This window comes from Lates calcarifer, linkage group LG15 (genome assembly GCF_001640805.2).
Source record: "Lates calcarifer isolate ASB-BC8 linkage group LG15, TLL_Latcal_v3, whole genome shotgun sequence".
NCBI lineage: Eukaryota > Metazoa > Chordata > Actinopteri > Centropomidae > Lates > Lates calcarifer.
In genome coordinates, this window is record NC_066847.1 from 27,413,610 (window position 1) to 27,430,074 (window position 16,465).

A 16,465-nucleotide genomic window follows, 5' to 3' on the forward strand; every position below is an offset into this window, starting at 1 on the left:
CTTCTAAACATAGATTCAGTTTGGCCCTGGCTGAAAAAACTCTTTCCTTTCTCTCCTTAAATGGAGCTAAAATAAACTGAGACCCATGCATTTGCTTAAGCAGGATTCAAATTAAACTTGTCTTCCACTGAGAATCAGTTGAATTACTAAGAAATTACATGAGAGACATACTTGTGTTACAACTGGGAACTTCAGCTATCATTTTTGTTGACATTTTTCAATGAAAAGGAAGTTGTTTACCCCATCCCAGCTTAGCAATACAAACAATATTTTACCAGAATGGAGCCCTGTTTATTTGACTTATAGTTTATTTTGCATGCCATCACATGAGTGAATGAATTCATGTCCAAACACTGCTTCGCCAGCAGATTTTTTACTAGAATTTCCGTTAAGGATGTCTTTTCCAAACACATGCAGCTCTGGATTTTCAGTCAGCTGTAAAACATAATATATTTTATGAATGAACATTTATCTAGTTGGGGAGTCGTGAGTACAGGATTCACAAATGCTGTAGCTGGATTTTTTTGGTTGGAAAGTTAAAGCACTTAAATTGTTGCAAAATAAAGAATATAAACAGATAGTATTTATTTGTATCTTTACATGTAAGTCAGGCTGAGTCAGGGCAGCAGTACTTGTGGATAGGGTAAAGGTTCAGTGACACAGTGTTGGACAAAGTAGCACGTAACCTCTCCATGCAGAATTATTGCAAGTTATTTGTTAGTGTGTCTTATCTCAGCCTGTGATGCTGAGTGAGGACTTTACTTTTGTTGGTCTAATGCCCTGGGAATTGGGGTGGGAGGGGGGGATTTCTTACTTAAACACATACGATAAACCCTCTTTTTTCATCACTCTCACACACATACACACACACAGACGTATGTGTCTGTGTCTGTCTTTGCCCAGCAAAGACAGTAAAACTACAACAGGCTACTGTGCCTAATTCTCCCCCAGACTATTTAAACAGCACATGATGCAGGAATTTAGTCTAATAAACTAATCTAATAAAAAAGTATCCTCAAACTGTGTAATTTCAGCACAGTTATTATTAGTAATTCCTGGGCTTGGGTCTAATTGACCAAAACAGATTTGTGTCCACAAGAACAGGTCACTGTTTTCAGTGTGGATAACCTTTAAATTACATCTCTAGTCTCGTGTTTTGCTTGTGTGTATGATGTTGTTTTTGCCAACTGAATATTAAAGGATAGGTTCACAGTTTTTCATGTCCATCTTAAAACAATACTCACATATCCATATGTACACTAAAAGAGTTGTTGGTCACTTACTGGCTGTGAACAAGATTCTGAAGTAAGTGATGTGGACAAAATTCACAGTCCTCATGTGTGAAAAAGCTTTAGTCTTGTTGAAGCTTCAACACCCTGAGTTAATCGAATTAAGTGGGTATCTTCGAAATGTACAGTAGAATTCTGCACTAAAAGACTGTACATTTGGAATATATCCACTTTATTTGGTTAACTCGTGCTGCTGAAGCCACATACTAAGAATAGCTGAGCTTTGACTGTGTCCTTGCACAGAATAACAACTCTGAATTTTGTTACCCATCACCTACACTGGAATAGCATTAGGAGTGGATCTCTTCACAGACGGTACAGACAAGAGCAATGATTGCAGCGACCAAAACCTTTTTAATAAACATATGGGCATGTGAATAGTGTTTAAGTCAGACTTGAACATATGTTTCTTTCGAGAGGTAAATGCACAAACTTAACATGCAAAACAGATTTTACAGGCCAGAACCTAAAGGTTCAGAATTATAAAATAGAGCCAATAGACCTTAATATGCAAGTTAGCAATACAAAGTTTGCAGGAACAAACTTAAATGTACAAGCTTACAAAACTGCGGCTGTAGGTACTAAACATTCTGAGGCACACATTCATGAAAGATACGAAATACAATCACTCACCTCCAGTAGCAGCTCCACTTAAAGATTCAAAAAATAAATCACAACTAATACAACAATGTTACTGTATACTGTACACTCTCACAAAATGTGTATGTTGGCTCTGGCAAAGCATTTATTTTTTGTTTTGTAGAGTCCACTACAGTGGACAGAAGTAAAACATAGGGGGGAAAAATATAGCTATGATTTTAGTGTTTTTTTTTTAAACCATCAACTATTACAAAAAAATTGTAATAGTAAATAATTAATCAATAAATGGGCTAAACTAGCTTAATATGCAATCATTTAGCATCATTTAGCAAGTTTTTTTGTTCAGTTTCTGAAGATACCTGACTTGCTGTATAACAAGCATACTGCCGGATGTTGATACGACAAGTATCACAAGTAGTGATTGTAAGTACAATCACAATAGGCCCTGAATGCTGCCAGCTCTGTTTGCCTGCCAGTCTGACAATGCGCCCTGGAGCTGATCAAACCTACGTGACTGTTGTTGTGTCTGAGCCTCATTCAGGGATTTCTCCTGTTTATTTTGTTTAGTCTTTTTGGGCCTCCCTGACCACATCCTCTTACGCTCTCCAGCACTACTTTCACCGTCATTCCTGTCGCCCTCCCCCCCAAAAACACACCCACCCAGCCACTCACTACTAGGCATGTGTCCGTGTCATGCATACAGGAAGAGAGACGTGCTGCTGAAACAATACAGGGACATCTCAGCTGTAGCCAAGAGCCGTACTGCAGACGAAGCAGTGGCACATAGACGGGATGTTAGGTCATTTTGTTACCTAAAATACAGTACATGAAAAGACAATCGAGGAATCATTTGTGCTGGTTTACTGATTTCTTGCAAGTACGTGTAGGTTAATGTTATTGAATGGATATCCATGGTCATAACACACCACAGATTCAAATCCTCAAATTAATCAATGAAAAAAGTAATAAACAAAAATAAATAAATAAATTTATATTTTACATTTATTCATCTATGCTCTCAACAGGCACTATGGGAATAAACACAGTACTTCCTGGTTCCCACAAGTCTCTCTTCTAATTTAAGATGGAGCCGAGCAGGTGAATAATATGAATGTTCTGTCAGGCAATGTGCCTGGGGAGGGGGGGGGGGGGTCCTCTGATCTGTCTACTTCCTGCACTACCACCTCCTCCTCCTCCCTCCTAGGCTCTGTGTCTGACTGTCTGTGTCTCTACGTGACCGGTCCAGGGTCTGTCAGTGCCAGTGGAGGCCGCCACGGCAGCAGATAACACTAACTAGCTTCCTGCCATTACTGATAATTGCCCCACGGCCCGGAACTGTGCAGACACCCTGGGTGGGGCGTGACTGAGGAGTGTGTGCATCTGTGTGTGTGTGTGTGTGTTTGAAAAATGTAAGTTATTCACATGTCTCTAAATGCAGCCTACCTGTTTATGTGCCCATATTCATCACTGTATACATCCCATGCCGTGGGGAAACATATGGCTGATGTGCTGTTTTAGTTATGTTGGTGCATTCATTGAAAACAGAAGAGAAGATGAAGTGTATGTGGACAGCTAAGGGATGGATGGGAGAGATAGTATGCAGCCAGACAGAATGTGTATGTTGTGCTGTGTCTATCACAAAGCAGAAAAGGAAACATCCATAATCAAAGTTGTCTAAACAGCTTTGAGCTGGTTGACTTAAGTTAAGTATCTGTTGCATTCTAGGAAAGACCCGGATGTGTTCGACCTGAAGAACACAGACACATCGCATGGATAACTGAATCAAGGAGAAAATTATTCAAATTTTTGTACATGAGTGAATATTCTCAAGCATCAATTGCAAATGAGTGCTAAAATACAGAAATAAAGAAAAGTGAAGTACACACATGCCTGCAGCTGAATAAGATTAGAAGAAGTATTAAAAGGAAGATGAATGTAATGTAGACTGGATAGTCTTTTGTACTGTAATGCCAAGTGCTGTCTATAACACAAGGGTATACACAAGGGTGATGGTGCATCAGTGTTCCTGATGACTTTCCTGTGTCTTACAAAAAGGAAGGAGGGGATGTTTATATGTTGCACTGTATGTTATCACTGGTCTAACTACAGATGTCTGCAGTTGGCTATATGACCCTGGGGAGGGCCAGCAGTGGGCTATATGTATCTAACAAGGACATCAAGCATGGACAATTTAACTATGCAAACCATACATAAACATAATGGATAAAATAGTGACTGCAAAGGAGTGCAGCTTTAAGGATAAAAAAAAAATTCCAGGCAGTTTCCAGTTGAAAGGTTTACGGCTTTCAGGCCTTTAGCATGGTGTGTATACTGTATGACTGAGCACACACATTTCTTCACAACAATTTGGGATTTGGGAGATATTCTTATTCAATGTCTTGCCAAGAGTTAGATGAGAAGATTGACACCACACAGTGCTATTGTTAATTCTGTAGGTGATTTGAGGGGGCATGAGGGGGGATGCCACCCTGTAGTAGCAAAGAGAATGAAGGGGCAGAGAGATTGTTGTAAGTCTAGTCTGCCTGACTCATTGATCCTTTATCTGGCAGGCTAGCTGTCTCCTCCTGTTTCAAGTCTAAGCTAAGTTAACCTTCTGCAGGCAATCACTTGGCTCATCTTTATAAATAAGTACATTTATTTCCCAAAATAAGACATACAGAGAAAGACTACATTTCATTTACAAAACCCTGGCCCCTGTCTGGCAGTTGGGAGCTGACATTCACACCTATTCCACCTGGTGTGCTTATTGGAACCGGGAGCTGTCTCTGTGCCCCTTTGCATTTCTGCCTCCCCAGTATTTTTTTGGGTTAGTAGCGAAGCTACTTGAGAAAACAAAGCTACAGAGACACTTAAAATTCCAGGTTTGAGTCGAGATGCACATGCCAAAAGATGTCAGATATCATAACCCTTGACCTAAGCAGGCAATTCTAAACAATTCAACTGATCAAAAACTCCTTGACTGAAGCTTCATAGGATAAATCTGAGCATTGCTCTGGGCGAAGGAAGTCGACAGCCTTGAGAAGACTTGTCTGACTGAATATTACAAACTTTAAAAAGATTGCAGGATCTTCCAAGGAGTAATTGGCTATCTCAGCAGTGTGTGTGTGTCTACAGTATGTTGATGAGGAGAGAGCATCAAAGCAGGCCAGCATCCTGTGGGCAGCCCAGGGCAGGACCAGTGGGCACAAGGCAGCAACGATGTGGGTGTCCTGGAAGAGGCACCACATCGTCTGCCTGGACAGAGACACACACACACGCACACACACCCAAAGCCTCCCCTGAGCACAAAAGGCCACCGTGTAATTGAAGTAGTGTCAGAACTCTGGGGATGTTGAGATGGGAGGGACACACAAACACACATTCGGAGGCACTTTCTACAGCACTTAACCAATATAAATTTGATATTAATTGTCTACCAACAGCATTGTGCTCAATTTAAAACTAAAATTAAGGACAAAAACAATGATTGCAGAGCTTGCACAAACATTTTTCAGTTTGAGTTTTCAAATTAATTCAGTTATTCAGTCATGATGAAGTGTTCTTTAACTGCATTCAGTGTCACAGAAACCAAAGAAGAAAGACAACAGCTTGACTAAATTGCATAAATATCTGGAGTCACTATGAGTGTGAGAGCAGGACACATGTATTGAATATATATAAATTCACAGTTTAAGTTTGGTATTAATTAATTTTTCATTCTGTTATGTTAAATCTATGCTAATTGTTGGATGTCACTGGTAGAGCTGAAAAACCAAAATTCAATGAAGTGCTCCATGCACCTGATGACACAGTACATCACTGTAACAGTAGTGTCGGTCAGTCCGTTTCATAAGTTTACTTCTCTAAATTTTGCTTGTCCATTTGCTACTCAAATTTTGGTCGAGAATGAATAAAGCCTAGTTTTTTCAAGGTCATCAAGTCAACATGCAACTAGGGGATTAAAAATGAATATAGTTGGTTAAACTGAATGTAAGCATTACATTGTTTATTTATTTAATTTAGACAATGCTGAACCATGCCCAAATGACAAATTTGACTTCTCTTAGATGACTTTGCAGGACACGAGGAACAAAAGATCATGATTGTGAGATATAGCTGCAGTGCATCACCTGTAAGGCTGTGACAACATGCAGTTTTTCAGTTTTGCACTTTTTCTTTAAAGCTCTTTTTATAGAGCAGATTTGAATGTGCCAATAAAACAAGCAACAGTTAAGTTTCAAACAACACCACCTCAGAATAAAAATGAATAACCTCAGATTCTCTGTACATTTTTTACTAACTATATTCATAATGTTTCTGTGTGTTGGTCTATATATGCCTGACTGTCTTTGTCCTCATCCCTGTGGGTGAGTGATTTGTATTTGAAATGTAAAATTGGATAGTGAGAGCAAACTGTGTGTAGAAACACTGTTGATATTTGGCTGCCATCTACTGGTTGAATCAAATACGTTTCATAAGGGAGCTGCTTCAACATTTGTTTGACTTTGTTGTCAGTGAAATAATGTTTTACGTGTGTGAGTTTTTTGTGTTTGTGTGCGTTTGTGTGTCTCTGTGTGTTCAGCCACATAAGAGATGCCAGAGGGTTGAGTGTCTTAGGCTCTCTCTGCCTCTCTCTCTGCTCCTGTCAGCTGGGTGAATGGAAGAGGAAACATGTTGAGACATAATTGCCTTCAGTCTTCAGGTATGTGTTTTTTAGAAAACACACCCAAACACTGTAAACAGCTGCTCTGCTGTGACAGTACAGTTAAAAACTCCGGACTGGTGATTAACTATACCATGAAACAAAGGCCTGTCTGTTGCTGTTTTCTTGGACTCTATGTAAAAGAACTTTCAAAAAATCTGTTCTAGAAATCTGCCATAAAAGAAAAAGATACATATAAGCTCTTTGCTGTTTCATTGTAGACAGCTACCATGCATTCGACTTGTCTGAGCTTGTCTGCAAAAAAAAAAAAAAAAAAAAGATGCATGTTTGTCTATGAGGGTTGAGGAGGGCAATGAGATTAATAACCTTTAATCACATTATATAACAAACAGTGAAACATTAAATGGTGTTGGCATATCGTCAGTCCAGTCCACCACAGTACCTTTGTGAATGCAACTAGTGTTGTGGCTGCAAATTTGTGTCTTCAGAGGAATGTTATTTCCCTGGTGTGCTGGGCACAGCAACAGACATATCCCTTACAGGTAACACTTCAAGGAAAAGTTGCAGAGTAGATGTGACTTTTTATTTAGTATAAATTTTAATTAAGACTGAAGCATGCAACAAGTAATACAAATTGAGATACTGAAGAAATGCATATTAATCCAGTAATAATTCAATAGTGAAACAAAAGTTGAAACACCACAATAATGATAACAAAAAGTTAATGTACTGTATATAATCATGAAAATCCAATTATAAAACCTCATAATAACATAATAAACTACAGTTCTGTCCCTTAATTTTCTTGTGTGAGGAGTTTTGTACCTTCAAATTGAGTCAAAACAATCATAAAAATCCTTAATCCAACTGATCACAGCAGACTGTTTTACATGACATGACTTCATGACATCAGGGATTGTTTTTACGCCTTTTTCTGTCACTTATCTGTTGTAGTTATTGTTGTACAGGTTATTAATCTGTATTTTGGTTAACAGTCGTGGGTACAACATTGTAATTAAACATTTACTAGGTAATTATGTAAAACTCTGTAAATATTGTGGTTAGTACCAAAAGTACACATTACATAATATTAGGAACAAAAAGTGCTTTCAGGGAAATTTTGCCGTATTCAGCACAAAAAAATTGTAGAGAAAACATTACGTTGTCATGAAAAATGTACCTATTGTACAGGCTGAACATTTGTGGATGTAGAATGGGCAAACAAAGTCAATCAATAACTTCAAAAAAAGTTATTTGTTATATACAAAATGTGTATTTTGGCATTTTATATTTTAACTCCTTAGCTTTTCTGAGTGGGCACGTCCATCCTGTGAACTGCTAACACTGCAGCTCTGTGGAGACAGTGGATGACTACTAGATTAAAAATGTTAATAAATGCTCTTTAATTATATGCCACTGAAATCAAAAATAGCACCAACTTCCCATGACACCCATGATATGTGCAGGCCTCTTTCTCCCTCTGTCTCTGGCTGTTGGTCAATCCAGACTCCATGGCAGAGAGAAGCTCTCCCCCTCCAACTCTTTGTAAATGACTGATGTGAATCGGGCCAGTTGCTCTGAGTTGAAATGGTTTTTCCAGTCTCCAGCAACACCTGACACAAAAACACAAACACACCAAGACAGTCACATAAACACGAAAAATCTCTGATGTGAGAGAAAATCTACCGTTAGGCAGAAATCTAAAAGTGAAGTCAGACATTTTTATGGAGACTGAAAATTCACTTACATGACAGGCAGTTAAATCCAGTTCAAAGTTCTGCAGGAACTTTTGTAGCTGCAGATCTTATTTTTAGTGTTCAAATTTAACCCAGAAAATAATTGCTCATCTATAAGGTCCGCAAAGCAAATCACCAACAGCAGAACATATAAGTTAATTATTGTATTTAAAGTTAAATTAATTGCGGTAATTTAATCAAAAGGTTGCCATGCTTCCAGCAGGTTATCACTGAAATGCATCATGGGCACAAGGAGCCTCACCTTTCCTGAGGAAAGGAGATTTGTCAGAGTCCATGTATAGCTTCGGGACCAGGCTGAAGTTGGACATGCTGTTGGCCTTCATGGTCTTGAAGGAGCAGTGCTCTGCTATCTTGTGAATAGTGTCTTCACTCAGGTTCCTGCCCAGGAAATCTGAAATACGCCTGAGAACTGCAGGCAGGTCCTAAAGAAAGAGCACATGGACACATGCACTTTCATTTATTTGAAACAGCAGATAGGAGGACCATGAGCAAAATATGAATTAGTGCTGAATCAGTGTCTAGTAATTACTGAACTGACAGGAAATTAATCGATGGAAATTTTGAATTAAGTGATTTCACCACTTATTCAGTAAATATCATACAACCTTAACACCTTTGAATTTTTGGCTTCATTACTTTGACAAAAAAGTAATAGAAATAAATGAATAAACAGATAAATAAAATCTAAATAATAATAAAATAAAAATAAAATCTTTTCAAAGGCATCAGCATTCTGGGCTCTGGTAACATGTTTTCCAGTTCTTAGTTGTAGCCCTATAGTGAAACAACAAGCATGCACTCATTAATTAAAAATCAATATTAGCACAATGAAATAACATGGAAAATCCTGTCTGTTTCTTGTAAATGTAGCTGAGATATTTTCTTTGGAAAAAGCAGCAGGAACTCTGGCCTAAATAAGTAAAAATCACAATTTACAAAAACTCTGTATAAGCTTGTTGAGGGTGCTAGGAAAGTTTTACCTGAACCATTTCTTCATATGTGATGTACATTATTCTGTCTCCCAGCTCTGCGTGTCTCCAGCTCTTCACATGGTCTGTCCATTTTCCAAACAGCACTGCTGGCAACATAGACACTGGCTCATTGACAGAATGACTTAGCTATTCACATGCTATCAGAAGATCCTTAAAATTCAACATCCAAAATCTGCCCAAAAGGTGATTCACCAACTTCCCTGAAATTCATACACTTCTATGTGTTATGTTTTTATGATGTGACGTCTGACCTCTGCCCTCCAGGAACTTCTCCATGAACTCATCAAAAGTTCCTGGATCCTCTAGGAATTGAGCCATCTGGTGGAAGTAGTAGGAAGACACCACAATGTCCTTTGGATTCCTCATAACATAGATCACCTATGGCAGACACGTGGAAGTGACAGAATGCAAATAACACAATGGGCATAGAGAGCATTTAATATTAAATAAGGGATCAGATCAAGAGAGGGAATAGCCTCCTCCCCTTCACCTTGGCTTTGGAGGTGAGGAAAGATGGGGGCATGAGGTGGTAGGGAAAATGTGTGACCAGCGCCCGTGGAGATGCCAACTGATCCACAATCAATGCCAATCTCTTCTCTTCCAGCCAGGGCACCCTGTCCCAGTTGGGAATGGTTTGGATAGGAGTCAGATCCCCACCACTGAGCACCAGTGGGAGGATCTCCTGCATCCAGATTGTACCTGCAGAAAAATATGGAAGCGCAAATAATACTATATTTCTGCTGGAAGCACCAACTTCTAACAGGGTGATAAAACAACACTGTATTGTTAATTAAATTACAGGTTTTCAAAATTTGACCCCCAACAAATCATACTTTTTATTATCATATTGCCAAATTGCCATAATTAAAAGTAGGCTGAAATGTTTAGTATCAGTTCCTGTTTTCAGTGAACTTTCAGTGTGTTTTCAGTGTGGATGTTCACACAACTATCACTGGAATACTTTGATAGTGGAGACAGCTTTAAAATGTGATGATTCTCTGTCAGTTCTGGAGTCATATTTTTTTTTTTTTTTTACAATTCTAAAATATTGTAAACCTTATATTGGATTTATATATAATATCTTGAGGGTGGCTCCTATAAACATGTAGTTGAATTGTAGGTTTTTACTGTCCAAATAATAATATTAATAATTAATAAAAAATTATCACTGAATATAACTCACTTAAATAACTTAACTCACTTCACTCACTTAAATAAAACAGTCTGACATTTAAGTTGTTTTTAGTTTGCTGTAGAGTAGTAAAGTAATGAGACAGTCATGGAAACACTGACCTGACTTGGGGTATGTGGCAGAAACAACAACATCACTTTTAAATGTGAATTACTATGCAAACTTCCAAGTCCTCTGGGCAGTGAATCTCTTAAGGAAGCATATTTACATAATAAAGCATGAATATCTCTTCAGAGGACATAACGTTGTGAGGATTAAAGCTAAATCCAAGTCTGTTCCTCTTCAGGTAGCGTTTGAGCAGATTTGGACAGCTGACAGCTGGCATAAACTGTAGCTGTGACAGCAGTGCATATTAGAATATAAACCACACAAAGTAAACGACCAACATCACAGAACCGATACATACCGGACAGCAACGTACAGAGCTCAGTGCTCTTATTTAGGCAGCGTGATGCTGCTCAAGCACCTCCTGTATGTGCCACTCTTTATTCCAAACATCCTGCACACACTTTGATACGGCTTCATGTTGAATTTACACTTTTAGTACACATGATACAGTGTGCTGCCCATACGCATAATTACTCTGAACTGCAGCTCATGAGGTTTGAGGAGACGCTTTTCGCAGATAACTTTTCGATATGTCACAAAGCACAGGCTTAAATAATTAAATTCATGATGTTCCATTTAGCTTCTTCACTCTCAAGGTCTTGGTTTTGTTGATGCTGACTCACTGCCACACTGCCATGACTTACTGGGATACAACAGAACCATTATCAGTGTTATTAAGTTGACACTTGTCCTTTTCCTGCTATGACAAGTCAAACTGTCCTCTGACTTAAAGACAATACCCAGTGACAGATAAACAAACTGTTCATCAGCAGCAGCATGCCAACTGAAAAGACAGAACAAGGTAATTTTGCCAAAAATGGCAGCCCTGCCCCCTGCCCACCTTCCTCACACAAGCCTGCCTTCCTCTCAAGCTGATTTGTGCCCTACTCTGTGAAACTAAGTCAGAGGAAAGAAGAGATTATCATGTATTTCAAAATGCTGCAGACAACAGCAGTGAGCCAGTGTGGATTCAGGGAGCTCCCTGTGGCCTCTTATTGAACAAGAAGTCACAAAGGACTCTGTTAGCAAGTGGTGGTGTGCATTTACATTTTTGCTGCAGCTGCCACACTACAGTGAAAGGGGATCCACAGGGAGTGGACAATGCTTTTCACAAAATAAACAAAATGTCCATGAGAGAAAAAAAATAGTGATTTGTGGTATTTATAGATATGTGGTGGTATTTACAAGTAATGCCTCTAAGCACTGTTATAAATTGGGTTTGAAATCTTCTGAATCTGCTGCTTACTGTTGCTCTGAAGTCCTGCAGTCATATTTCTGAGACAGCCCCTTCAGCCTCCTCCCTCCTCTTTTAAAACTAATGCGTTTATTCAGAGACTGTAGACTTGACCAATGACCAACACAGCGAACTGATCCAATATGGGTGCGTAACAGAAACTCAGCGGGGACAAAGTACCACCATCGGACAGACTGGACAAATTAGGACACTGACCTGACTTCGGGTATGTGACAGACACCACATCCTCGTCTTTAAACGTGAATTCCTGCGCAAACTTCAAGCTCTCTGAGCTGTGAGTCTCTTTGGGAAGCATAAACCCACGATAAGTCATATACATCACTTATAGTACGAGGATTTAAGTAAAGTCGTAGTCTGTTCCTCTTCGGGTAGTGTTTCCGTCCCTGTACAGTTGCGTTTCCCGTAGAACAACCCTCTGTGGGTCGGGGGATGGGGTTAGTTTCAAGATGAAGGAAGCATCGACGAGGAGACAAACCCAACACCACCTCCGCTGCTGAAAGCCCCCCCCACACACACACTCCCACACACTTTGCTTCTACTGCTGCACTCATGTCACGCAGAATAAATGTCATCAACACACATTTAACACGCGAATAATATCAGCACCACACGGGAAATAGTTCGAGACCAAAACCAAAACGAATGGACCAAGAATCTTCCGCCAATGTTTTGTAACGTGTATCGTTTGTAAGTGTACACTGGTACGTAATGCTGGCTCCAGGAAATATGCCCGCACTCTACCTACTTCTCTTGACTTTTATATGGTACAAAACTAACTGCCAGCCACATAAACGAAAACTCTACATCTTCTAATAGTGTTTAAAACTCGCTTTCTTGTGTGATAAAGTTTAACTTGCTTTCAGCAGCGGAGGTGGTGACTGACTGACACACTCCCGCTCATGACTCATTGTAGCTGCATGTCAACCGTTCATACACACCTGTACCTGTAATTAATGTGTGTGTGTGTGTGTGTGTGTGTGTGTGTGTGTGTGTATACGTGTGTACACACACACACACACACATATATATATATATATATATATATATATATATATATATATATATATATAGGCAAATTAACGAATTGATTGAGTTAATTTGTTATTATCGAATTACTGAGTTTATAAATTAGCAGCTGCTGACACATATTTTGAAAGGATAATGAAGCACATTGTTCAATTCACACAATTGTCATTCACTGATCATTCACATTCGCTTTGGGTCAGCGGGATCCTTTGTCCTTCGCCTCTGCGGATGCGGCTCTGGCATCCTCAACTAGACCTCAAACTGTCCCATCGACACCCTCAGATATATCTGGACCAGACGCATAGCCAGTAATGGACCTGGCCCGCCCATCCACGTTTGAGTAAAATACATTTTTTAAAATACATTTTTTAAAATTAAAACTCATATAAGAAAAGAAGTAAATCAAAGCCCCTGCATAGTCGACGTGATCCCGATTTGCTCTAACGTTAGATAGACATAAGCAACAGTAACCTCACGATATCAAGGTGACTGCACTTTTTGCAGCTAGGCCACAGTTTCTCAGCGCTGAAAGGCCTGAACTGATTGGAACTGATTGGATTAAATGTTGCATCGACAACATTATGTTTTGTAGAAACTAGGTTTGTAACATTGTAGATATTTCGAGCCTATCTATGACAATGGTAGTTTTATCTACAATATGAATATCACCTTAGTATCATGAGGCAACATATAACATTTTCTAACAAATAAGATGTGAGAGTTCTTAAAATCTGGTGTTAAGCCTTGACAGTCAAACATTTTTATTTTGACTATTTATTCAGGTCTAGCAATGAAGTTTGACCAGCCATTTTACAGATATACTGATATGATGGCTGCCTTTTATATGAATTGTATCCCATCTAGTTTTTTATGTGAAAAATTCATTCATTCATTCAGTTTTTCATTTTTTTAATGCAATGTTTCTAATTACTGGTTACTGAGTGTTGATCGATGGATTGATTAATTTTATCCATTTAAAATTAAAATAATTTACCAAACAACAAAGTGTGCAAAAAGTGAAGGGGTCTGAATACTTTCTGAAGCCAAAACAAAATTTTTTAGGTGGTGAGGGCAGCACATTATTTCTTCCTGGTCTGTGCTGATAATATGCCATAGGCTAACCTTTGCTAGGTAAATAGATTATTGCTTGAAATAAACAGAGGTGGTAAAGTAAGCCATGACACCCATTAGGGACACATAGCATATTGTTTTCAGAGAGCTAACTGCAGACAGAAAACCCACAGACCAAGTTGACCCATTTTCTCCCTCATCTCTCCTTCTCTAACATTATACGTACATTTACAATAACATCATTATAACAATGCTAACTTACAAACAAAAGACAAAAGTGAGATGTGGAAGACCCCAATCTACCACACATTTTTTTCTGTTTTCTGTATTAATGTGGGCAAAATGGCAAAAGTGAGAACAGCTTTGCCTAATTCGGTGGAGCAATTCAAAAGAATGATCTAACTGAATGAATTAGAATATAAGTATCCCCACTGACTAATATTATTTATTAGTTCATCCATATATTGTAGTCTATCCATATAAAATGCAATGGTGAAAGAGACTTTCTGACTGGCCCAGGTAGAAACAAAATAACAATTGGAAGATCCTTGCATACAAAAATCATTAGATGTTCTGATGCACATTCATAAACATAAGCCATGCAAACACTAACATCACAGTATCAAAACATACTGGTGGGAAACACTACTCACTACTCTTCCTCAGACAGCACTAATGCTCCTGTAAATGCATGTTTTTGGTGCTAATTTCTAGTCCATACAATTGGCCATTTAGAGCACCAAAAACCCTGAACAGGCCTTGATATTGCATAATGGTGAATAATAGTATATGTTGCTTTTCTATGTCAAGAAGGTGGACAAACATATACCATGCTCACAATAGTCAGTAAAACATAACACATCCCATGGAAACAGCTAAAAAGAGGTAACAGGTATGAAAACGAATACACTCTACCTGATTTGGGGTAAGTCACAGCAAACACATCTGTGTCCTCCACAGAGAAATTCTGGGCAAACTCCAAGCTCTCCATGCTGTGAGCAGAAGGGGGCAGGAGGAGGCCGTGGTACCGAATGTACTTAGGAGAGGACATGGTGACTGTGCCTGGCTCAGGGGCTAAAATTCTGCAGGAGAACTGTTGCCTACACGTTGCTCCTACCTCGCTCTCTGAGGTAGTCCTTGGGTTTCTCCCGTTACACTGAACTCCTCTTGATTTGCCACTCTAGCTGGCAGGGCTGTACCACTTTTTTCCCTTGTACTTTTTTTCTGAATGGCAACTCTGTACTGCAAATCATCATCTGTTTTCTAATTAGGGGTTGGATCCCTCCGGAGGACCTGTGAGACCAGGTTTAAAGGGTTGGTTTGCACAAAGCTACCCTCGCTTACAAAAGCCTAGTTTCTTTTCTATGGGAATGGTTTGCTTTTGAAGGAGGATTTGGTTATGCTTAGTAAAAGGTAAAACATTATTTTATTGCCATGAAACACTGAGTAGGATGCTAACAGGTGGGATGTTGGATGAGATAGGATGTTAGTAATGCTCTTTGAACTTCTTTTGAATCATCAAAAAGTTCTCCCTCTTTGTGTCTCTGGGTATCCAAGGTGTGATTGAGCATTTGCTAGGAAGCTTGTCTGCACCTGTATCTTGACACAAAAAGTTGCAATGACTCCATGTCAGTGCATTTCTGGACTGTATATCATCACCATCCTAGTGTCCATCCAGCGCAGCTCGTACTGATTCATACAATTAATCTTGTAAAGTGTGTATTAACCTGCATGGACCAGAGTAGGTACCACCCTGATCACGCTAGAGTCACACGAGTCTAATTCTCTCTGGAATCCAAAAGGTCAGGCTAACGTCAGTGTGTCACAGTATCTTCCTCTCTCCAAGAAGCGTGATTTAGTTTCAGCAATTGTATATAAACAGAGAAAGTAGTATGCATGTGTATTAGGTAACAGCAAAGCCCATTGTGGCATTTAAATAATGGGGGCTTTGTTGGGCTCCAGAGGCCCCAGCTGAGAGAGGGAGAGCAAGAGAGGCAGAAAAAATCCAGGCAGGGTGAGTTCAACCAGCAGAGAGGGGACAGCAGAGAAAATGTGAAGTTTTCTCAGACAGAAAAGAGGATCCTGTGTGATAGAACCGAAGTACCAGGAACATCACTTTCTGTCTGGATCCTTGACTGCCTTTTTGTCCCCATCTGATAGAGAAAATATATATTTGTACTAATGTAGTAGTAAGCATCAGTAAAACCTCATTAAAAAAACACTGGCCATAGACCTACACCCCTCTTTTATACCAGCAGTTTTTTTTTTTTTAATAAATAACACACTAAACACTGTATTTGGTGCAAAATCACCAGATTTAACTTGTTCTATTCACTACACATGACTCAGATTTGAATGAGATTCCTCCAGAAATAAAGCTTTCTGCAGCAATCCAGTCTGTTGAGAATTTAATTTCTCCTTATCTAATTAATATAATCAGTCTTCCCTGCAGACATTTTGTGGAATGAGGAGCAAACAGAAAGAAGATGCCTGTTTTCTTTCAGTCTATTGC

The 16,465-nt window shown here is 39.1% G+C and overlaps 1 protein-coding gene across 4 annotated transcripts; it reads right to left on the reverse strand.

The window, feature by feature from the left end:
* Positions 1-7,121: 7,121 nt before the first annotated feature.
* sult2st3 (sulfotransferase family 2, cytosolic sulfotransferase 3) lies at positions 7,122-15,098 on the reverse strand. 4 transcript variants are annotated; one of them, XM_018684200.2, is made up of 6 exons: positions 14,869-15,098; positions 9,792-10,000; positions 9,553-9,679; positions 9,290-9,387; positions 8,551-8,731; positions 7,122-8,165 (listed from the first exon to the last, which is right to left on the reverse strand). In XM_018684200.2, exons 1-6 carry the CDS (start codon positions 15,002-15,004, stop codon positions 8,050-8,052), a joined length of 867 nt encoding a protein of 288 aa, XP_018539716.1. In that variant the 5' UTR covers positions 15,005-15,098; the 3' UTR covers positions 7,122-8,049. The 4 variants fall into 4 exon arrangements, with proteins under 4 accessions (XP_018539716.1, XP_018539723.1, XP_018539729.1 ...); XM_018684207.2 differs by having other exon boundaries at positions 9,290-9,384; positions 14,869-15,095; XM_018684213.2 differs by lacking the exon at positions 14,869-15,098 and adding an exon at positions 12,052-12,520.
* Between the last annotated feature and the right edge of the window lie 1,367 nt (positions 15,099-16,465).